The sequence below is a fragment of the Phocoena sinus genome, chromosome 15 (genome assembly GCF_008692025.1).
Source record: "Phocoena sinus isolate mPhoSin1 chromosome 15, mPhoSin1.pri, whole genome shotgun sequence".
NCBI lineage: Eukaryota > Metazoa > Chordata > Mammalia > Artiodactyla > Phocoenidae > Phocoena > Phocoena sinus.
The window spans coordinates 66,851,449-66,875,681 of NC_045777.1; the positions used below are offsets into that span (position 1 = coordinate 66,851,449).

At 45.5% G+C, this 24,233-nt stretch overlaps 1 protein-coding gene across 1 annotated transcript in view; it reads left to right on the forward strand.

Moving 5' to 3' along the window:
* OTOA (otoancorin) overlaps nt 1–23,980 on the forward strand; it is a 72,823-nt gene extending 48,843 nt beyond the window's left edge. Inside the window, 9 exon segments of the mRNA XM_032603761.1 lie at nt 156–249; nt 5,134–5,263; nt 8,282–8,469; nt 9,767–9,922; nt 15,744–15,886; nt 16,107–16,243; nt 17,106–17,203; nt 20,228–20,423; nt 22,910–23,980. Of these exon segments, the coding sequence (XP_032459652.1) occupies nt 156–249; nt 5,134–5,263; nt 8,282–8,469; nt 9,767–9,922; nt 15,744–15,886; nt 16,107–16,243; nt 17,106–17,203; nt 20,228–20,423; nt 22,910–22,980 (1,213 nt within the window). The 3' untranslated portion in view covers nt 22,981–23,980.
* Nucleotides 23,981–24,233: the final 253 nt, after the last annotated feature.

The window sequence follows — 24,233 nt, forward strand, 5'->3', positions numbered from 1 at the left end:
ATCACATGTCTATTTTCTTGGTTAGGGACGTGGGACCAAGTGATTGACAGCCTCTCCAGGTATAAAGATAATCTTTTCCTAAAAGAAAAAGATGCTGGGGGACAAGGACAAGCGCGTGATTTTTCCATTTACTGTTTATTATTATCTCTCCTTAGACTCCCCCAGAACTGGACAGCTGAGACTACAAAGGATTTGGGACCCTTTCTAGTACTTTTCTCAGGAGATGAATTAAGCTCTGTTGCCACAAAGGTACCTCTGCGTTCTATCTTTAGAAGGCTGAAGGGGTTTGAAGGGGAGAGAAAGTGTGGTTAGTTATATTCCCTTGGGTTTGCTACCGGTTTGTTTTTCTGGAAACTTCCTGCCTGCCTCAAAGAGCTCAGGTGTTTCCAGCTCCACTCCAGGATGCCCAAGGTTCAGGGAAAGGGAGTGAGACAGCCGCTAAACGAGCTCAGGGTCTTTCACTTGGCCTCTGCCCAGATGTGCACAGGCTGGGAGCTGTCATTTAGCTGCCACTCTGCTATGTGTGTGCTTCCCACATGCACGCCTGTTCGAGGGCTTACACCCACCAGCGCCATATGCACACGCATATGTGTGTCCAGTGTGTGCAATCACATGGGCAAACATATTTAATCCAAAACCAAATCTTTATTGAGCACTGCCTTTGGGGGTAACACTCTACTTGGAGTAACTCTCCAAGAGTTAGACAAGGCCAAGAGGCATGCCAGATGAGCACGTACTAGTCAGCTTCTGCTGTGTAACAAAGCCACACAATCTCACTGGCATGCAACAAGAAGCATTTATTTCTTGCTGACTGGTCTGTGGATCTGGGACACTGAGTTTGCCTCTAGGGCTAGGCTACCTGGAGCGTATTCTTCTCACAGTGAAAGTCTGAAACTCTAGAAAAGGGAGTGCAAAGTGCAGTTCTCCTTAAGGCCTGGGCTGGAAAATGGCCGGCTGTCACTTTCTATCCGCCAAAGCAAGTCACATGAGCAAGCCCACCTCAGTGGGACAGGAAGTCTCCTCCATGCAGGTGGAGGGTGGGGTAAGAGGGGATGTTTGCTGAATAAGAGTTAGATCAACCACAAAGCACGTCCATACACCCTCACCCCTGTACTCACACACGCAAGATGTATGTTGTCATACACGCTCAGGGGGCCTGAGCACCTGGCACGTCACCCAGGTTCACACATGCACAGCAACATTCCAGTGTCCAGTCATGGTAAAATCATCTCCTGGGGTGTCCAAACCTAGAGTCATAAGCAGCAGCTGCATATATCTTAAATGCTTATCTAATCTTTTTTAAAAAATCAGCTTTTGAAATCGAAAAAGACTTGTATCAACATGGTTAAATCTCAGAAACATAGTGCATGGAAGTTGCAAAAAAATATGTACAGTAGGATACGAAGTAAATAAATACTAGTTAATTTTAAACACATGCAAAACAATGCCATAGGTAAGAGAACTTTAAAAGTACATGAGAATGGTTAATTATCAAATATCAAATTCAGGGTGACAGTTACTTCTGGGGAAGGAGGGAGGCCAAGGGTGAGGGAGGGAGCTCTCAATTATATTTGTGATGTTTTATTTCTTAAGCTGGGTTCTGGGCACATGGGTGCTTTGTTGTATTATTCTCTCTACTTTTTGTTTTAATGCATGAAATGTTTAGTAGAACAAATAATACATGCTCCTGGTTAGAAAATCCCAACTATACCAAAGGCTATAGGATGAGAAGTTTCTCGCCCCGCATTTCTAGGTTCCTAGCTTCTCTCCTCAACAGCAGTTGCTGTTCCCAGATTCTTCTGCATCCTTTCTGGAAAATCTTCCTCCTGCCTTTACATGTTCTCCCTTTAAAAATACAAAATGGAAAATACTCTGCTGTGCCATTTGCTCTTTAGAAGTTAACTCTTTATCTTAGAGCAGTTTTGCTCGTGACCTTAGCTGCACGTGGGAATCACCGGGGAAATTCTAAAAGGGACAGACACATGGACCCCACCCCAGACCAATGGTCTCGGAATCTCTAGGGCAGGGCCCAGGTGTCTGTGGATTTCCCAGGTGCTTCTCACCTACAGCCTGGGCTGGGAATTACTGGCTTAGACTGTGACTCTGATTCTGAAGATTAGAAGAAGGAGGAACTATAAAACCCAGTGACTTTTGGGGCACACTCTTTTGGTGACTGGGACACAGAGACATACTGCTGTAGGGAAGCGTTTGATGAATTCTCTAGCCTCTTGGATAGATTACCAATAGCATCCTGCGCTTGACAAAGTGCATCAGCTCTAGATGAGAAATGGCACCTTCTCCAGGGCAACCAGAGACCCCCTCGTTTGCTAGTCTTCTCCTAGAACTCAGAGATAACTCTTTCCTCCTCCTTTTATACATATAAATTTTAACAAAAATTAACAAACAGTACCAACCCCAAAAGGCATAGGCATACATACATTTTATAGATATTATCAGATGGTAATGATGCACTATCTAACAGTCCCACAGAGAAATAAGTATGCATATTTCCTACATCTTGGCCAGCATTAGGTATTATCACTTTATTTTATTCTTGACAATCTGATGGGTGAAAAACAATATCTACTTACGTTATTGAACACGTATTGGATTAGTACTGAGATTGGGTGTTATTTTCTACGATTCTTTGTAGAGACTAGCTGGGCTAGGGATTAAATTTCCATGAGAAGCTGCTACAAGCATACCTCGGAGATATTATGGGTTGGGTTACCGACCACCGCAATAAAGTGAATATTGCAATAAATCAAGTCACGTGAGTTTTTTGGTTTCCAAGTGCATATGAAAGTTATGTGTACACTATACTGTAGTCTGTGGGTGTGCATTAAAAAATACTTTATTGCTAAAAACATGCTAACCATCATCTGAGCCTTCAGTGAGGTGTAACCTTCTGCCAGTGGAGGCTCTTGTCTCGCTGTTGATGGCTGCTGTCTGATCAGGGTGGTGCTTGCTGGGGTGGCTGTGTCAATTTCCTAAGATAGGACAGTGAAGTTTGATGCATCAAGTGACTTCCTTTCACTAATGATCCCTCTGCAGCATGCAATGCTGTTTGATAGCATTCTACCCACAGCAGAACTGCTTTCACGACTGGAGTCAATCCTCTCAAACCCTGCTGCTGCTTTATCAACTAAGTTATGATTACGTAATATTCTAAATCATTTGTTCTCATTTCAACAATCTTCACCAGGAGTAGTTCCATCTCAAGAAACCACTTTCTTTGCTCATCCGTAAGAAGCAACTCCTTACCCATTAAAGTTTTATGAGATTGCCGAAATTCAGTCACATCTTTAGGCTTCACTTCTGTTTCTAGTTCTCTTGCTATTTCCACCACATCTGCAGTTACTTCCTCCACCGATGTCTTGAACCCCTCAAAGTCATCCATGGGGGTTGAAATCAACTTCTTCCAAACTTCTGTTAATATTGATGTTTTGACCTCTTCCCATGAATCACAGATGTTCTTAATGGCATCTAGAATGGTTAATCCTTCCCAAGAGGTTTTCAATTTACTTTGCCCAGATCCATCAGAGGAATCATTGTCTATGGCAGCTATAGTCTTAAGAAATGTATTCCTTAAATAATAAGACTGGAAAGTGAAAATTATCGCTTGATCCATGGGCTACAGAATGGATATTGCGTTAGAAGGCGTGAAAACTACATCAGTCTCATTGGACATCTCCATCAGAGCTCTTGGGTGACCAGGTGCATTGTCAATGAGCAGTAATATTTTGAAAAGAATCTTTTTTGTCTGAGCAGTAGGTCTCGATAGTGGGCTTAAAATATTCAGTAAACCATGTTGTAAACAGATGTGCTGTCATCCAGGCGTTACTGTTCCAGTTATAGAGCACAGGCAGAGTAGATTTAGCATAATTCTTAAGGGCCCTAGGATTTGGGGGATGGTAAATGAGCATTGGCTTCAACTTAAAGTCACCAACTGAATTAGCCCCTAATGAGAGAATCAACCAGTCCTTTGAAGCCAGGCATTGACTTCTCCTCTCTAGCTATGAAAGTCCTAGATGGTATCTTTTTCCAATATAAGGCTGTTTACTGTAGCCATCTTTGTTAATTATCTGAGTTATATCTTCTGGATAACTTGCTGCAGCTTCTACATCAGCACTGGCTGCTTCATCTTGAATTTTCATGTTATAGAGATGGCTTCTTTTCTTAAGCCTCACGAAACAACTTCTGCTAGCTTCAGACTTTTTTCCTGCAGCTTTCCCATCTCTCTCAGCCTTCATAGAATTGCAGAGTTGGGTTTTGCTCTGGGTTAGGCTTTGGCTTACGGGAAGGTTGTGATTGGTTTGATCTTCTATCCAGACCACTAAAACTTTCTCCATATCATCAATAAGGCTGTTTCGCTTTCTTATCATTTGTGTGTTCACTGGAGTAGCACTTCTAATTTCCTTCAAGAACTTTTCATTTGCATGCACAGTTTGGCTAACTGTTTGGTGCAAGAGGCCTAGCTTTCAGCCTGTCTCAGCTTTTGACAAGCTTTTCTCACTAAGCCTAATCATTTTCATTTTAATTTAAAATGGGAGCCTTGTGACTATTCCTTTCACTTGAACACTTAAAGGCCATTGTAGGGTTATTAACTGACCTAATTTTAATATAGTTGTGTCTTGGAACAGTGAGCCATGAGCAGAGGGAGAGAGATGGGAACAGCCTATTGGTAGAGCAGTCAGAACACACACTACATTTATTGATCAAGTTCACTGTTTTATATGGGCACGGTTTGTGGTGCCCCAGTTACAATAGTAATGTCAAGGATCAGGGATCACAGATCACCATAACAAATATAGTAATAATGAAAAAGTTTGAAATATTGTGAGAATTACCAAACTGTGACACAGAGACATGAAATGAGCAAATGTTGTTGGCAAAATGGTGCCAATAGATCTGCTTATCACAGAGTCGCCGCAAACCTTCAATATTTAAAAAATGCAGTATCTACAAGTGCAGTAAAGCGAAGTGCAATGAAACGATGTATGCCTGCATAAAGAAAAAAAAGCAATGGAGGCAGTGAAGCAGTGTTCCAGTTTACACTCTGATTTAAGTCTGTGTTTCATGTGCTTTAATTATTATTCATTCCTCCTCTTTCATCTTCGCTGCCCTGCACAGTTTCCTGACATCCTTCAGCAAACAGCTTCCAAGATGGCTGGGACTTTGCCCCCCAAAGAATTCCTCCAGGCTGTCTTTGAATCTGTTCGGAACAGCAGTGAGGAGAGCCCCACCTCTGACCGCAGCCCCGGTGAGTGTTTCTGGGGGTATCTGAGGCCGTTGTCATGGCAGCAGTGTTTTGGTTAAGTCCCTGGCTTCAAGAGGACTCCTTGTCCAGGGGACTGGATGCAATGTTTGCAAAGCAGTAGAGTAGCAAAAATCCACAGGGCATAGAATTATATCTTTTTTTTTTGCTGTATTGGGTCTTCATTGCCACGCATGGGCTCTCTCTAGTTGAGGCAAGCAGGGGCTACTCTTCTTGTGGTGCGCGGGCTTCTCATTGTCGTGGCTTCTCTTGCTGCAGAGCACGGGCTCTAGAGTGCAGGCTCAGTAGTTGTGGCGCACAAGCTTAGTTGCTCTTGGGCATGTGGGATCTTCCCGGGCCAGGGATCGAACCCATGTCCCCTACATTGGCAGGTGGATTCTTAACCACTGAGCCACCAGGGAAGTCCAGAATTACATCTTTGTAAAGTGATTTGGAATCACATCTTGCATTCCTTACGCAGGCCAGTAGGTTTAATGGGTGAACACGTGCAACAAACATTTCAAAACAATTGATTTAAGGACCAAAATGGCTGTGTGGCTATGAATTGCCGTGCTGGGGCCAGGCTGACTGGATTTGGATCCCAGGGCTGCCACTTACGGGCTGTGTGACTTTGGGTAAGCTCTTTAACCTCTCTGTGCCTTGGGTTTTATCCTCGGTAAAATGGGGATAATGAAAATCCCTACCTCATTAGATTATCGTGAAGGTTGGTGGGTTTTAAACCTATAAACATGTACACAACAGTGCCTGGCACGTAGGAAATGCTCAGTAAGTATTAGAGTGCAGACTTGTGCCAGGTAGGAGGGGACAAAGTTAACCAGACCCGAGAATAATTGTAATAATAAAAGTAATCTGTGCTTACTTTCTTTCCTGCAACAAATAATTTTTGAGCACTGACTGTGTGAACAAAACAAAACCCCCTGCCCTCATAGAGCTTACTTTCAGATGGGGTTGGGGGTAGCCAGACAATAAATTACAGACATAAGTGAAGTACGTAGTATGTCGTGTGATGAGTATCAAGAAGGAAAATAAAGCAAAGGACAGGAGTCAGGGAGCGTGGGATGTGGGGCTGTAATTTGAAAGGAGAACACAGTTAAGGAAGGGCTCACTAAGGTGACGTTTGAGGAAAGACCCAAGGCAGTGTGGGAGTGGGCCCAGTGGGGACCTGGAGTTGGAGTCTTCTGGGCAGAAGGAGTGTGACAGGAGTGGGGGAGGAAGGAGGAATGAAGGGCAGTGTGGCTGGAGTGGGGTCTTATCTCCTTGTAAACGAGACCCGAAGGTGGGGTTTCATGGCGGCGTCGAGCACGGAAATGTCGTGGTCGGTCTGATGTTCACCTTGGGTCGTCGCCTCTCCGTGCATTGTCTCGTCCTCACCTCTGTCTGTGGGGTGGGCAGTATGCTTTCTCCCATTTAACAAAGGAGAATGGGGTTTAGAGAGATTAAGAGATTTGGCCAAAGTCTCAGAGTTAGTCAACGGCAGCTCTTGGAATTGAATCCAAAGCAGGTGATGTTCACCACTAGCCCGTACGGTCCTCGCTGCCTAGCAGTCCGGTTGTCATATCGCCGTGCTCCTACTCTCTGCCTGTGGATACGTGAAAGTAAGACTTTCTGCCCTTGGGGGAAGATGCGCTTAGCTCTAGTGCTTAATTGGAGTTTTCTTTAGTTGGTTCTGGGTGTTAATTACTGCTGTGCTTATAGTCATTAATGGATTAGCAGAATTACTACTTGCTTTCATTTTAGTTAATTTTTGTGTGTGTTGATTCATTCAGTGAATATTTCCTGAATACCTACTATGTGTCAGGCCCTATTCTAAGCCCCAGGAAGTGATAGGACCAAGTCTCTGCTGTACTTTTAAACCATTCTGTTCTCTCATTCTGTACTTTCACTGAATCCTGCTTTCATTGGAAAGTGGGGCAAAGGGAGTCTAGGAGAGATGGGTCTTTTGTCTCCTCCAAGTGAGTTGTGATAAAGATGTTTGAGGACCAGACATGTACCTTTGACCTGGTCCAGTTCTGCCTCTTGATTAGAGTCCAGTGAATTTCCATTTAAGATGCAGTGAAAGGGGCATGGCCACGAGGCTTGGGAAATGCCCAGCCCCGGGTGGCTCTGGTGAGTCTGTCAGCATCAGGGGTCGTCAGCTCCTAAGATAAGAAACCCAGGATTGCTCTTAAGGCAAAGGTTTTCTCTCAGGTTGGGCACATCTGGGCCAGCAAAGACAGTATCTCATTTGTGTGTTGCTGAGAAAGTGGTTTGACTGGGTATGGTTCAGCTTACTCAGGACCGGTATGGATGGATTTCTCCTGTTGCCAAGGAAAATGTAAGAGACCCATTTCTCCTTTGTCCTGGGATGGGAAGGCCATAGCCTCCACCAAGATTTTTATGGAGGGCAAATCATCTTCCCTTTCCACACTTAGGTAGGAGCGCCACTTCCTTATAATTCTGGAAGCCTTAACTCTGGGTTGCAAACTCAAATGCATGGGGTGGCTATGGGAGGTAGCATAATAAAAATGGCTAACATGTATTGAGTACTTACTGTATACCTGGCACTGTTCTAAGTGCTTTATAAATAATAACACATTTAGTCCTCGCAAAAATTCTATGAGGTAATTTTATACTCATTTTATAGACTAGGAATCGGAGACTAGGAATCTGAGGCACAGAGGGCTTAAATAGCTTTGGATTTGAATCTAAAGCCAGAACTGTTCACCACCACCTCCTATTGCCCTTAAGGCCATTAGCAGTCCAGTCATAATGAGGCAAAGCTCCTACTGTGTGTGTGCTGGTGGCTTTGCAAAAAGTTGGCATTTCCATGATTTCGTTCGGAAGAAATGGCACAAGTGGGATTCAAACTGGCCCCTGAGTCCCTGAGCTCAGTTTCTACCCTACGCTATTTCTCATGGATAAATCCGATTGGAGAACAACATTACTCATTTCAATAAAGAAACAGACTCACATTTCCTGAAATTCTCTTTCCTCTGTTCCTTCCCCATGTCGCCCATTCCTCAGGTTGCCATGGAGTCTCGGCTCCCTCCTCCAATGACATCATCAAGCTGGCCGAAGCCAACGCCTGCTGGGCCCCCGAGGGCCTGCTCTGCCTGGGGGAGGATGCGTTCCTCAGGAGCGTGGAGCTGCTGGGGGCCGTCAGGAGCTTCAGCCCAGCTCAGCTGAGGACCCTGAAGGAGAAGGCAGTACAGGTGAAGCCCATCTCAGGGAGGAAGCACTCACAGAGGGAAACCCAACACAGGGTCCCAGCCCTGCTGTGCACAGACCCCTGTCTTTCGCTTTCACTTGGGTCATCTTGTTGAAATCTCACTGCATCAGTTCAGAGCCATAGTTGTGATCTCCGCACCGGAGAGATTTCTAGCTCCTCCCTCTTAGGGCTCTGGCCGGGAATGAGATGTGTCTTGGCATCTAAGGTAGGCTCAGTAAATCAAATTCCGTGGGTGCTCTGGTGCCTCTGACTGAGGTGGTTTCCAGGAACTGTGCCTTTTCTTTCTCCACTCGGAGAACCCCACTGCTGCTTGCGGGAGGTTTTCTCGGAATCTGTTGCAAATTCACCTGAAAACAGAGCAGAAAGGAATAAAAGGATGACTAGAAGTAATTTGCCATCTTTATAAAGATCGCTTGTTTCAGCTATTAGGATGGTTGTGGACTGTATAGTTACCCTTGTGGGGTTAAGATATTAAATTCCTTAAAATAACAACTCTATTTTTTTATATGAGTAATCCAAGTTTATTGTAGAAAAGTCAGAAAATAATAAAGAAGAAAATCAGTCGTAATCTTTTACCCAGAGGTAAGCACGTGTTAATATTTTGGTATGGTCATCTGAAGCCTCCCAGACTTCTGTGTATGTGTGTAAAATATATTTATATATTTCATACATACGTATACATGCTACAAAATATAGCATCACGGTCACCTGCTATTCAATAGCTTGCTGTCCACACCAACAGTGTATACTGCATATTTTTATATATCAGAAATATAAATCTGTATCAGTATTTTAAATAGCTATATAATACTTTATGGCTGGTTTTTATTTATTTATTTAACCAGTTGGTAGACTTTTAGATTGTTTTTTTTTTAAGGCCTCAAGGTGCATATTTATACATATTTCTTTGGCCATTTGTCTTATTATTTACTTAGGCTAGATTCCCAGAGATCGAATTTCTGAGTCAAAGAGTTTAAATATTTTAAAAGCTTTCGATGCATGTAGCCAGATTCCCCTCTAAAAAGCATGTACCGATTTACATTCTCAACACCAGCAAATGGGGGTATCCTGTACCCCATATCTTTCCAATTCTCTTTACTCCTTGTCCAATGCTCAGCCAACTTAGTATTCTTTGATTGTTGTTAACATACATTTCTTTAATTATTCCTGAGACTGAACTTCTCCCATATGTTTATTTCTTCTTTTGTGAATTTCCTGTTCATGTCTTTTGTCTGTTAAAAAAATAATAGTCTAATCTGGCTTTTTTTCCTCACCTGAAGGTTTGGGACACGCCTTCGTACTGGAGAGAGTACCATCTCGTCTCCCTGGGGCGCATCGTTCTGGCTCTTACTGAGAGCGAGCTTGAGCAGTTGGATCTCAGCTCCATAGACACTGTGGCTTCCCTCAGCCAGCAGACAGAGTGGACCCCAGGACAGGTAAGTAGATGTTGCTGGACCTTTCAAATATTCTACTTCTGTCTTAATTTTGTGTATATTTTCCTTTATGTCCTAGAACATACTTAATAGTATTTCTAATAGTAGCTTCAAAAACCTTTCCGGTTAATTCCATCATAATTGTCATTTCTGAGACTCTTTCTGTTAGCTAATTTTCCCCATAGTCATGGGTCATATTTTCTTATTTGCAAGTCTAGTAATTTTGGCGGGCTGATGAGCATTGTAAATTTTACATCTTTGAGCACCCACCCAGTTTAGTGGTACTCCTTTAAAGAGTATTGGGCTTTGTTCTGGCGTACACTTAAATTACTTTTAGATCAGTATGATCATTTTGAGGCTTCCCTTTGAGCATTATAAGGGTGCGTCTAGACTGAGCTTTATTCTGTGGTTAATTTATCCCCATCACTGAGACATGATTCTTCTGAGGACTCTATCCAATGCTCCGTGTACTTCAAGACCTCTTCTCTCTGGCTGGTGGGAATGTGAACTCTTTCCAGCTCCATGTGAGCTCGAGAATTGTTCAGCCTACGGCTTTCTGATGCCTTTTTTGATATTTATGTGGAGTTTCATTCCTTGCATGCGACCAGCACTCAGCCAGACTGGAGAAGACCTCTCTGCAGATTTCTGGAGCTCTCTCTCTCTCCGTGCAGTTTCTTCCTCTCCAGTACTTTGCCCAACAAATTATCATATCCCTGGCCTCTCTGAACTTGGATCTCTATATCCTCAACTCAGCCTGACCGCTGGGCTTTTTTGGGTTCCCTTTCCTGCTCCATAGCCTGGAAGCTGCCTCTGGGCAGAGAGCAAGGGCAATTGTGGGGCTCACCTGATTTGTCTTCCTTCTCCCAGGATTATAGGCCTGTACTCCCTGCTGTCCAGTGTCTAAATACAGTGGTTTCATATACTTTGTTCACACTTCATGGTGAGAGGGTGATCCCTGTGTCAGTTAATTCTTCACAGGCTAAAGAAGAAGTTCTGTCCAGAATTTAATTGTTTCAGTTGGGAGGGAAGTTAATCCACTGGATTGCTAGAAAGGAGAGCCTTAGTTGCTCTGTGTTAACTTCATTCTCAGGCAGCCCTCCCTCAGCTGTTGTTTTCAGCGCTAGGCTTACGTATCACGTAATTAGCAACCCCAGAAAAAAGTGCCCCTTTTCTCATTCATTTTTGAAACAACCCCAGCATTGACTCCAAACATGCAATTGCCCGGCCCTAAACTATCTGGTCAGGATTAGAATATGTGGGTTGGCCTGGCACGCACCAGGGAGTGGAATCCATCTCACCAGGACCATATGTACTGAGGACGGGGAACGCGTGTGTCGTAACGATCCCCAAAGATGTCTACATCCTCATCCCTGGAGCCTGTGACTATGTTACCTTATGTGGCAAAAGGGACTCTGCAGATGTGATTAGGTTAAGGACCTTGAGATGGGAGATGATCCTGGTGGGCCCAACGTAATCACAAGGGTCCTTAGAAAGGACCACAGATACAGAAGGCAATGTGACAGTGGAAGCAGAGGGACAAGGGACACACTGAGAGATTTGAAGGTGCAGTGCTGCTGGTTTTGAAGATGGAAGATGGGACTCTGAGTCAAGGAATTCAGGCAGACTCTAGAAGCTAAAACAGGCAGGGAAATGACTTCTCTCTAGAGCCTCCAGAACAAACACATCATGCTGACCCATTTTAGGACTTGAGACCCCCAGAACTGTAAAAGAATATATCCGTGTTGTTTCAGGCCACTGAGTTTGTGGTAATTTGTTACAGCAGCAAGAGGAAATGAGCACAGGTGGTTCACCAAAGGAAAGGCATGGTGTTATCAAAGGGAGAATGGACGCTGGGCAAGCAAAACCAAGGCATGGCCCCTACTCTCCTGAGCTTTTTGTAATCAGGATTGCCATGTCACATGACTCTGGGTGGCACCATTCAAAGAGAACATGGTGTGAATTGTGCCCCCCTGGAGTTAGGTAACATGGAGGTCCTGGCCATAAGGATTAAGTGAGTTAATACATGTTAAATATGGTGAACGATGCCTGCGACATAGTTAGTCAACAAAAATTAGTTGTCTTCATCAGCATATTGTCATTGTCACACTCCCTCTCTGGTAGTTTAACACCTTCCTCATTTGCAAGGTGAGGGGGTTGGACCCCCAAGTCTGCAGTTCCTTCTACTCTGACATTCTACAATCCTGGGGTTCCGTGACACTAAAACTGGTTTTGACTGGTTTGAGAAGTGCCACCTCACATTTCCAATATTAAAACCATTCTATTCGCAGTCTGGGAGAAAACAGAAAAAGATATCCAACTTAGAAACCAGAGCATCTCTTTCCCTTTTTACCAATTTTCAGTTCCCATGGATGGCAGTGAGATTTATCAATATGTTTGAAGAGGATATGGAAATCAACATTTGCAAATATCATTTGCAGTCAGTTCCTCAACTTTAGCTCCCGATCAAACGCTTAAATGCATGTTTCTAGGTTAATAGTCAGACCTGGCGGAACTACATTAACAGATAATTCAGCTTAAAAACCAATATAAAGGGAAAAAAAAACTATTATAGAAGCCAGAGGGATGAACAGAGAGATTGAAATCTTCCAGCTATTCACTTTTCAGTGGTTAATATTGTCTAAAAGTGCTGGTATTAATTGTCTTGGAATCATTACAGATACAGTGCTCCAGTCACTCAAGGAAATATATTGTAGCTTATCACCGTGCAGGCTGAGCTTGCATTTTCCAGGTTCCAGTCGCAAGGACAATTTAATATCACATCTTCAAAGTAATTTTATTTGAATTGTATTTTTGCACTTTCATTTTAAAATGGGCATGCCTGATGGTTGGGGGGCACAGATTGCCATGAGTCAATGAATGAAACCTGATTATGAAGACTTAATAAGAAAAGTTCAAAAGCTAACTTGAATCTCCATCTTTCCCTCATCCCCAAACATCTTCACTGACTCTGAAGTCAGACTGCCCAGGTTGTAATCCTAGAACCATTATCTACTAGCTGTGTAACCTTGGCATAGTTACTTAACCTCTCTGTGCCTCAGTTTCCTCATCTGTGAAATAGAGATAATATTAATACTTACTTCCTAGGGTTGTTGCGAGGATTAGGTGAGATAGTATGCGTAAATGGTCAAAACAGTGTTGGCATACAGTAAGCATTCAATAAATATTAGCTATTATTATTTTGGATGTACATTGCCATTCAAACACATTTAAATCTAAACATTGTGTTACTGAAATTCACTTACAGTACCTGTGAGCTTTGTAATCATTGAGGGGAAACTTCATGAAGACACTGACCAGTCCAGTTTGCAGAGACGTGGGAAATCTCTCTGAAGCCAATCCATCACATGACGGCAATAGTCTGATGCCATTTCGAAGGAGTATATATTGCCTACAACGTCTATAGCTCACTCACTCAGATGTTCATTCATTCATTCAAAAAGTACTTATTATTCCCAAAGTACCCTAATATGGGCCAGGCATTGTATCAGGTACTAGGGATGCAGGAGTGAACTAGCTGGATATGGTCTTTGTCTTTGGAGATTCTACTGGGTGATACAGACAAAAAGTTGAGTGATCAAGGTGAAACATTTAATAAATTTTGATAAGTGATAAGCAGAAAATGGACAAGGTGCTCATGGAAATAGTGGGGAGGGAAGCTACTTGGGATGGGGGAATCCAGGAAGTCTTCTCTGAGCAGGTAGCATTTAAACAGACCTGAGGGATAGAGAGACAACAGCCACGTGAAAAGTGGAATCCCATTTCAGCGTTTCGCAATCTTTGCCAATACTTTTTCTTAACACTGGAGTGATCTATAGTGTGTGATGGGATGGACTGACATTAAAGGGAGATGGGGAGATTCACTGTATCCCTGTGACCCTCACTTCCATTCAGGAGATGTTCGTCCTTGGAGGTCTCCTCCCTATCTTTGCCTTGTGAGCTCTGGCCCTTTTGTAATCTTCTGCATCTGCCTCCATGAGCCCTGAGGAGCCAGACAATTATACAGCTCATCTTCAAGAGATCAACTTGGGTCCTTCCTCAGATCCAACTTATCTGGATCAAATTAATCAGGGTTAATCCAGTTACAAGTGACAGAAAACCCAACTCAAAGTGGCTTGAACAAGAATGGAATTGACTCCCATGACTGAGAAGGTCAAGGGTGGAATTAAGGTATGGCTGGATCCAGGGGCTTCAACACTACTGTCAGGAAGCCATCTCACACCATTTTTTTTTTTTTTTTTTTCCTGCGGTACGCGGGCCTCTCACTGTTGTGGCCTCTCCCGTTGTGGAGCACAGGCTCCGGACGCGCAGGCTCAGTGGCCATGGCTCACGGGCCCAGCCGCTCCGCGGCATGTGGGATCTTCCCGGACCGGGGCACCCTGCATCGGCAGGCGGACTCTCAACCACTGCGCCACCAGGGAAGCCTATCACACCAATTTTTGACCCTGCTTTCCTTTACGTGGGTTTTGCTCAGAGGCAGTTTCTTTCTTTCTTTTCTTTTTTTTTTTTTAAATAAATTTATTTATTTATTTTATTTTTGGCTGCATTGGGTCTTAGTTGCTGTGCGTGGGCTTTCTCTAGTTGCAGTGAGTGGGGGCTGCTCTTCGTTGCGGTGCACGGGCTTCTCATTGTGGTGGCTTCTCTTCTGGCGGAGCACGGGCTCTAGGCACACGGGCTTCAGTAGTTGTGGCACGCGGGCTCAGTAGTTGTGGCGCACAGGCTTAGTTGCTCCATGGCATGTGGGATCTTCCCAGACCAGGGATTGAACCCGCGTCCCCTAGCATTAGCAGGCAGATTCTTAACCAATGCGCCACCAGGGAAGTCCCCAGAGGCAGTTTCTTTCCATGTGTTGAGTTCTAGCAGATTCAGGTGTTTGTCCTTCCAAGGTCCAGTCCACAGTAAAGAAAGCTCTTCTCTTCTAATTGCTCCAACCAAAGTCCTGGTTGGTTTTGACTGGATCACAGGCCTAATGTAGAACCAGTCACTGCAGCCAGGCTAAGAGACAAACTGACTGGCCAGGACTAGGCCATAGCATCACCTCTGGAACTCAGAATGCAGTTAGCTCCAATTGAACCACGTGAAGTGAGAGAGTAGGAGGTCTGGCTCTCCAGGGCAGGTCATGAATAATCAATGGTCACTATACTAAAATTACAGGGACCCTACACTACACATCAGCCCCTAAAGCAAAGCTCATTGAAGAGATTCCTGTGTGGTTTTTTAATGCCAAAGGATTTAACGTACTACTCCCTGGAATTGAAGAGTGAGAGGCAAACCTATTTCAGGGTAGATTTCACGAAGGTAACATTTGACTTGAACTCCCAAATAAAAGGATGGTCGGGTTTTAACAGTTGGGAATGCAAGAAGTGCATTTCAGATGGAGGCACTGACTTGAGTAAAGGTGCAAAGGCAGAAAATTACAAGGTCAGAAAGTTGTGACAACTGTTGCTGGAAAAGTCTGGATCCTGATGCAGAAGACCTTAAATGACCAAACTGTGTGAAGGTCATGAGTGATGAAGGGAATAAGCCAGCAGACACAGACACAAGGTATAGGTGTCTTTAATACTGGTGAAGGATACAAGAGCTTCACGGCCTAAAGATGCCTCCATAGATCAGGGGACATACTCCGTAGAAGCAGGACCTTCAGGAGGCTAACCTGGATGAGCGGCTGGGATGATTTGGAGTGGGGAGTGTGTTCGGAGGAGTAGGGTGGGCGATCAGTCAGGAGGCTGGCTCCTTTATCCCCTCAGACCTTGGAGTCTTGATCATCCCTGGATAGTTCATTTCCTATCCTCCCACATTTTTATAGGCTAAATCCATTCTGCAAGGGTTCCTGGAGGATTCAGGCTATAGTGTCCAGGATCTGAAGAGCTTCCACTTAGTAGGACTTGGTGCAACCCTGTGTGCCATGAACATCACCGAAATCTCACTTATAAAGATCTCAGAATTCAGGTAACCAAGACACTAGTGTGCAGAATAGCAAATGATTGATTGGTTCGTTCGTTCATTCATTCAGCAAGATGTTCTCTGCTTCCTCATGCTTTGCAACTTTTCTGGGCTAAAATAGGGAGTGAGATTAGCTGGATCATTTTTTGGTGCTGAAACCTTCTGCATATCTTTTTTTTGGCCGGAGAGTCTCCCAGGCTCACACTACATCCTCCCTCACAACCAGGGTGGTGGTGGCCAGAATTGGGACCCTGCTCTGCAGCACCCACGTCTTGGCAGAGTTTAAGAGGAAGGCAGAAGTTGTGTTTGGGGGGCCCACCGAGTGGTCCAGCTCTGTCCTGCAGGAGCTTGGGACCATTGCAGGTAAGAGACACCTTGAGTATGCCTTTCTCTCCCTTTCCAACCTTAAATCTGGGGACAGAAAGAAACAAAACAATGAAAGAATCAGGACAGAAATAAAGATGCAGACGTAGAGAGTGGACTTGAGGACACAGGGTGGGGGGAAGGGGAAGCTGGGACGAAGTGAGAGAGTGGCATGGACATATATACGCTACCAAACGTAAAACAGATAGCTAGTGGGAAGCAGCCGCATTGTGACCACCTAGAGGGGTGGGATAGGGAGGGTGGGAGGGAGAAGCAAGAGGGAGGAGATATGGGGTTATATGTATATGTATAACTGATTCACTTCGTTATACAGCAGAAACTAACACCACATTGTAAAGCAATTATACCCCAATAAAGATGTTAAAAAATAAAGGTTAAATAATATAGTGTTGAAAAAAGAAAAAAGAATCCTTGACCACGTGTAGTGACTATCTATAGAGTTATGGTAGAACCTAGATTTCATGACTTCAAGTTGCAGAGGGTGGGGTCTGCAAGTCTGCTTTTTAAACAAGCTCTCGGTAATTTTTGTTAGCTAAAGTGGTTTAGAATGTTATTTAATTGGCTCCAAAATAGATTTATACACAATTTGAAATTTGTGTAAAGTAAAGCTCCTTCTGGGCGTACATCTCCTTGTAGGAGACCCATCAGGGTTAACGTGACCCACATTTTTTTTCCTGAGTTGATTGAGGAAGCTGATTCCCCGGTGTGATTCTCAGGGACTTTTGTAAGGAAAGATGTTTGCCTAGAACACGCAGATCTGTACATCAGGCAGCACCATTAATAAAACAAATGGAGTCCCGATGGCTTGAACTAAACCCTCGTGATTCCTTTTTCTCCCCAGCTGGCTTAAGTAAGGAAGAGCTCCGAATGCTTGACAAGGATTTGATGCCATATTTCCAGCCATCAGCAATCAAATGCCTTCCTGATGAGATATTCAAAGTAGGTACTCAGTTCCTCAAGGAGAATGGGAGCTTGACCCTATTTTCAAATCACACAGGGAGGCAGATGGTGGGCCTTGGATTCTAGGGACCTGCAACCAGCCTTCTGCTAATAGGGCCAGAGGAGAGCTGTGTGCCAACAGCGGATGGATCACAAGATAATTTTAGGTGTTTTTGTTTTTTAAGTATTTTTTTCTTCAATTTAAATTTATCTTTTAATTGTATCTATTTTTACGGTTTCCTTCTCTTCGTAGCCACTGGTACTGATTTTCTATTTATGATGGTGTGACAGGTGCATGTTCCCTTATCCAAAACCCTTGGGGGCATATATATATTTCAGAATGTGGAATTTTCCGGATTTTAGGAAGATCATTCTGTGAATCTACAGTATTGTAACTTAATACCTTCAGCAGTGTCTGGGGAAGCACCTTGTAAGCCAATGCATTAATATTTCTGTGAAGAAATCTGTGACAGATCACACTAATTGGGATAAGTAGAGACTATAAATGGTCTCACATCAATTTAGATCAGATTTTGCTGGCAAATAAGTTTGTCTTAAACGTTGGAAAAAACTTTGTTTTCTGACTTTTTCGGACTTCAGAATTGCAGATGAGGGATAACATTTCCTGTATAACATTTCCTTTTAAGATAAAATTAAGTAAAATATTTTAATTGATTTTAAGAAAAGTGTTAAGGAAGCCACAGTAGGACAGGTGACAAACAGCTATGGAAGAAATTGAGAGGGTTGAATTGGATCAACTGAGGTTAGGGAAGCAGGGTATCCAGTGAGAGGTCCTTCCTTCCTGTCCATGTACAAGATTAGGAGAGGGTTTGGTGGGGACAGTCTGCTCTGATGTGGAGTGACGCTGGTGTTCTTGCCCGCTGTGTAATTTGGAAACACATTCTGTCCATAAAAACTGGATAAGGCACACACAGGAGGCTAGGCAAACTCCCATGATACAACATCATTGGTTCATTTTAATAAAGAGAGCGGATCTTGAACCGCTTCAGCACCCGGGACAGTTCCCAGCACAGAACAGGTGTGATAGCTGTTTAGGGGAAATAAGTAAGTCAGAGTCCTTAATGCCATTGAGCTTCTCCTCTGGGGGCTCTGCACGGGGTAGGCAGCTTGGTTCTTGATGCTGGCATGTTGCTGAGCACTTTCTCCTGGTCTTGTTTGGAATGCAGTCTGTAGCTTACCTACTCCAAAAATTCCTAGTGGCCACTTACATTGTGGTAGGCTCCAGCCTAGGCACTAGGATGTAGGCTCCAGGCTGGTGCACCTGGGATGCACTGGTGAAGGGGTATAACACAGTGCCCTCAGGGGCTTGAAAAGTAACATAAGGGAGTTCAGTGGCCAGGGTAGGGACTGAAGTGAACTGGAGAGCCCTGTCTAAATCTGGAGAAGCTGCTTCTCATCCCTGGCACATTGATGCAGTGTGACAATGTGGGCCAAGTATTGCTGGATCTTCCTTTTTTATCAGAATTCAGAAATCTCATTTTCATGTGAAATCTCCTGATAATTAAATGTTGGCAACCACTTTGAATACATATTTTAAAACACAGTGCAATAGGCCTAGAGATTCAATCTGGCCTGTGGGTTGCAAGCAGCACATTGGAAAAACAGATAATTTTTATAATGCAGACTCTATATTAATGGTAGATGTAAGGTGTAAGCCAGAAGAGCATGTCCTCGTGTGTGTGTGTGTGTGTGTGTGTGTGTGCATGCATGTGTGTGTGTGTTTGTGGTGGCAGGGGGAGGTGATGCTGAATTTTGCAGGATGGGTTAGCTAGGTGGAGAGGGAGGAACAGTGTTCCAGGCAGAAGGAAGTGCTGCCTTCTGGGGCTGCAGACATGGACCTCCATTCTCCAGGAGTGAAGTGTCCCAGCGCAGAGGACGCTGGAGAGGGGGGCAGGACCCAGAGCTTGAAGCGCTCGTTACCACATTCAGGAGCTTGAGCTGTGGCCTGGAGAGGTGGCAGGGAAGGGTTCTAAGCAGGGGCATGACATGATTCCAGAGAAGCATCAACCTGGATGGGAAAGAAGAAGGTGAAGGAGAGAAGAAGATGGGGTGAAGAAGCAGAACCCCCTTTCTCAGAATCTATGGGGCCCTTAGAAAATAAGCAGGATGACTTTAGAGGCCCCTGCCATCCCATTTCATTCCACACCTACTGGAACTAGTCACCAAGTCCTCTCTAGGATGGAAGCGACTTCAGAAAACATCTTGTTCAGGGCCTTCAAAGGACTTCTGCTCTCCGCAGAATTTCCCATTTCCAGTGTCCATGGCAGACATCACTAATGGATTACTGTACTTTCCCTTCGCTGAGCCCTCACAGGACTCAGCAGCAAGGGTTAGAATCACTTAGGAGACGAGTTATCTGTGCCATCCCACATCTAGTCCAAAAGCCCAGAGAGGCTATGACACTTGCCCAAGGTCACACAGCTGTTATGTGACAGAGCTGGGACACAGATTCAGGTCTTTGCCTTTTAGGTGTGTGTTTTCTCCTCCACATCAGTGTTTCTCAGGTGGGGGACTTGAAGCATTGGGGGTGGGGTGGGGTGGAACCTTGCACTGCATTAAACAACACTGTCACCTTTTCACCTCTCCTTTACTACTGATTACTTGGAGGAAGAAGTCTCGATTTGGAGCTAAAATGTATTTAACACCTCTGTAACACTTTAAATCCCCCTTTTTTTCCTGTTTTTAAAGAAACCTCAGGTTCAGACATCGTTGGCCAACACATAGAGCTACAATTCAACAGTGTCGTTTTATTTATTATGGCATATTTTAAATGAGTACTTATTGCGAGTCATTCCAATTTTCCACTTTTGGAAATTTCCATTAAATTTTTTTCATTTTAAAATAAGTTTATTTTAGTAGTGAAAGAGTCATCTGATTTTAAGTAAAAATCCTAAAGACGAGCACATGGGTACGACGAAGGTGTGCGGGTGCTGGGCGGATGGCCGAGGTTTGGGAAAGCCGCGGAGAGGCGCCTCTGTGGGCGCTGCCCCCTCTCCCCTGCAGGAGCTGTCCGCGGAGCAGATCGCCTTCTTGGGCCCGGAAAACGCCGCGGCCGTGACCCCAGCCCAGCGCCGGCAGCTCAGCATGTTGCAGCTGCAGAGCCTCCAGCAGGCGCTAGATGGCGCCAAGACACGCTCCTGGCTGGACGCGCCTCCGAGCGCCAGCCCCACCCGGACCCCCGCCTCTCTTTCTCCTCCAGGTGAGCCGGACAGACCCAGCCCGGTCCCCCACTCCTAATCCCTTTCCTAGTCCCTTGGTCCGCCCTGCCAGACCCGGGGCAGCGGGAAGGTTCCTAAAATTAAGGGTGGGCTCTCTGACAGTCTTTGGAGATCCTGCATTCCCAGAAAAATCCAAAGGCCCTACCGAGCACATGTAAATGATTCTCAACTCCAGAGCACTTTAAAATCACGGGGGGAGCCTTTTTAAAAAAACTTATTTATTTTTGGCTGCGTTGGGTCTTCGTTGTTGCGCATGGGCTTTCTCTAGTTGCGGCGAACGGGGCTACTCTTTGTTGCAGTGCTCAGGCTTCTCATTGTGGTGGCTTCTCTTGTTGCGGAGCACGGGCTCTAGGCGTGCGGGCTTCAGTAGTTGTGGCACGTGGGCTCAGTAGTTGTGGCTCGCGGGCTCTACAGCGCGGGCTTCAGTAGTTGTGGCGCACAGGCTTAGTTGCTCCGCTGCCTGTGGGGTCTTCCAGGACCAGGGCTCGAACCCATGTCCCCTGCAGGCAGATTCTTAACCACTGCGCCACCAGGGAAGCCCCACCAGGGAGCTTTTAAATACTGCCAGTCCTGTGGACCCCACCCAGAACCCACTGAATCAGAATTTCATAGGACTTAAGTCCTGTCAGTGGTTCCTTTACTCCTCCCTTCTCACCGTCCAGTATTAATTAATAAATTCAATTGACATATACTGGGCACCTGTTAATACTATGTGCCAAGCCTGCAGTAGGAGCAGGGAATACAGAGGTGAGTAAGGCAGGTAAGGATCTCTCATAAATAAAGAAGATTTCTAATCTGGTGAGACCAGGGGAGGAAAGCAGCAGAAGGTGGTGGTGGTGACTAAGGGCTGAGCTGAGACAGAGGGGCCGGGGGTGTGGCTTTCCTTCCTGTCTTTCCTCCCTGCCTGTCTTACTCTCCCCCTCCCCTCACTCTCCCGCTTCTCATGGCCTTTGGACTAAGCTGGTGCTGGGCTCTGGGGAGGCAACTGTGAACCAGCCAGGCGTGTCCTCTGTCCTCTCTGAACTCCCAGTCCAGCATGGGGGTGAGGGAAACTGCTGCACCCCGGCCACCATGAGGCAGTACAAGGAGTGCTGTGAGCGGGGGGACACAGGCCCGCAGGGAATGCTCGGGAGATGCAGCTACCTAGGCTTGGGAAAGTGGGGAGCGGCCATGGAAACCTCCAGAAGACAGTGATTCCTAAGCTGCAGACCAAGAGAAGAGAAGATGGACCCAGCCAGGTGGAGAGTGTCCCAGGTAGAGGGAAGAGTGAGTGCAAAAACCCAGAGAGTGAAGCTTGGTGCTTCGTTGTCTCCAGGTCCGCCCCAGGCTCCCTTGGGGATAGCAAATTGGGGGATTCCCAATTTCTGCAGCCGCAAGTGGCCAGACATGGCACCTGCAAACCGGAGCCACTTACTATTATCTTAAAGCCTTTTCATTGAAATATAATATGCATACATTTAAAAGTTATTTTAAAATGTTGCAGTGTTTTGTGTATGTTATATAATGCACACAATAGGCAATGCACCTGGTTTAAAATACGAAAGGTCTGAAAAGGTGTGCAGTGAGCTATCTTTCCCATCCCCTGTTCCTTAGTCGCCCAGTTCCCCTCCCCAGAGGCAACCAATGTCACCAGCTTGTGTATCTGTCCAGAGATACTCTCTGCATATCCATAGTTTATCCCTGCACTTTTACAAAACTTGTCATACACTTTGTTCTGTGCCTTGTATTTTTCACCTGACAATATACCTCGGAGGTAGCTCCATATCCGTACCTAGGAGCCGTGCGATTGTTGTTTTTCTGGCTACGGCATAACTGTAGTTAACTAGATCTCTGTAGATGACGATTCAGTTGTTTCTATTTTTATATTGTTACGAACAATGCTGCGGCGGATGACCTTATATACTTTGCATCTGTTCAAGTGTATCTGCAGGGTAAACTCTTCCAAGTGGGATTGCTGGGTCTGAGGGTTTGTGCATGTGTAATTTTGATGGATGCTCGCCAGGCAGGAGAAGCCTAGATTCCTTCCCCTTCCTTTCACCCCACAGGCCTGAGCTGGGGCTGGCAGCTGGGTGAACCCTTCCAGTGGGCCAGGCACTTAATCTCTTGTTTCGTAAATTTGCTTCATTATCCGAATCATCTGGGAGTGATACTTAAAATTCCAAATCCCTGGGCCTGGTACCAGACTTGCCGAATCAGAGCTTGTCCGGGGAGGATCCCAGAATTTGCGTTTTTAGCATTCTCCCCAGGTGACTCTTATGATTAAGGCAGCTCTGGTAGTCGCTGATTCACACAATCTCATTTAATTCGCCTTTCCGTCCCTTGCAATTTGGGGTCATTATTCCTGTTTAGGAGTTGAGCAAACCAAGGTTGGGCGAGATCTAGTGAGTGGTTCAGGGAGTGGTGCGTCCACCCTCCGCGGGCTTCTGAGACCTCCTGTGCACTCTTGTCTTGTCTTGTTTCCTTTTAGGAGCCTGGGTCTCCCAGGGTCTTGGGCTGGGCTGCCCTCTGCTGGTCCTGATGCCTGGGCTCGTGTGGTGAGCGGCATTTGCGCATTGCCCTGGGGCCCAGGCAGCTGCCCAGGGCACATGGAGACCGAGGGCGCTGCAGACGGTGGGAGTCCCGCATCCCGACTCAGAGCCTCAGTGGGGGCAGGGAGACCCCGGGACCTTGGAATTGAAGAGGCGCTAAAAGGAGGAATAACTGTTGAAAATGATCTCGCACGTTCTTAACCTGGCTCGTGTCCTCAGCGGGGAGGCGTTCTCAGCCTCATTTCAGTCTCCCTAGTTTTCCAGCTTGGAGACAGAGAAGCTGGGGAGGGAGGGGTGTTTCCTGTCAAAGCATGAAGACCTTGGTACAAGTCACTGCCCTCCCGCCAGAGGGAGATGCCGGAGAGCAGTGGGTGCAGGCAAAGGCGCCGTTTTTGCCAGGGCCTGATATGGCTTCAATTCTGGCTTAATGTCCCCTCCTTGGAGCTATGGGGTGCATTGGATTTCTCCTTCTTGGATACTTCGCAGAGCTGAAATAAATGAATCCCGCAACAGACGCCAATATTCCTGCCTGATTGCTGGGACTAATTGATGTTTTGGTGGGCATGGCATTGCTTGGAAATTAAAACAGTTAACATGGCTCAACGTTAAATCAATTTTAAAATACATTTTCCAGATGCCTTCCATTTCCTTGGGAGGCAGCTGAATGAATGGCTGTGGAATTATCAGTGAGACTTTCAACATATTCCTTTCTTGATGGAGGTGGTGGCTCTTCTTGTTTTAAATTGCTCTGGGCTTTGGGGATGGGTTGAAATCAAAGAAAATAAACTGTGTAAGCCAGTCACTCCTGTGATTATGGCACAGCAGAACAAACGCACCCTCTGGCCCAATCCTTTTGGAGGCTGGGATGGAGTTACCTCTGGAAGTTCGCAGGACGCTCTTGGCCTTTGGCTCAGGAAGGCAGAGCTCAGGAAGGGGCGCGTTGCCGCCTCCCAGGTGTTACGCCTTCTCAAATTCAGCCAACAGAGTTGTTTCGCGCCACATCACCTAGGTGGCAATTTAGGTATCCTGCGTACGTCTGTGCTGCCACCAGCACGTTCTGTGCCCTTTTCCTGGTCACCTCCACAGTAGACGTCTCATCTGGAGACAAGAAGAGCCTGCTTGAGTGTCCAGAAACCTCTGGTGTCCCATCGGAGGTGGGTGGGGCTTAAACAGCATCATAGGTAGATGTTATAGAGGCTGGTGTGTTTGCAGATGTCCCACGTGATTATTACAGAAAATTGAAAGACCGGGGCGTGGCCCGGC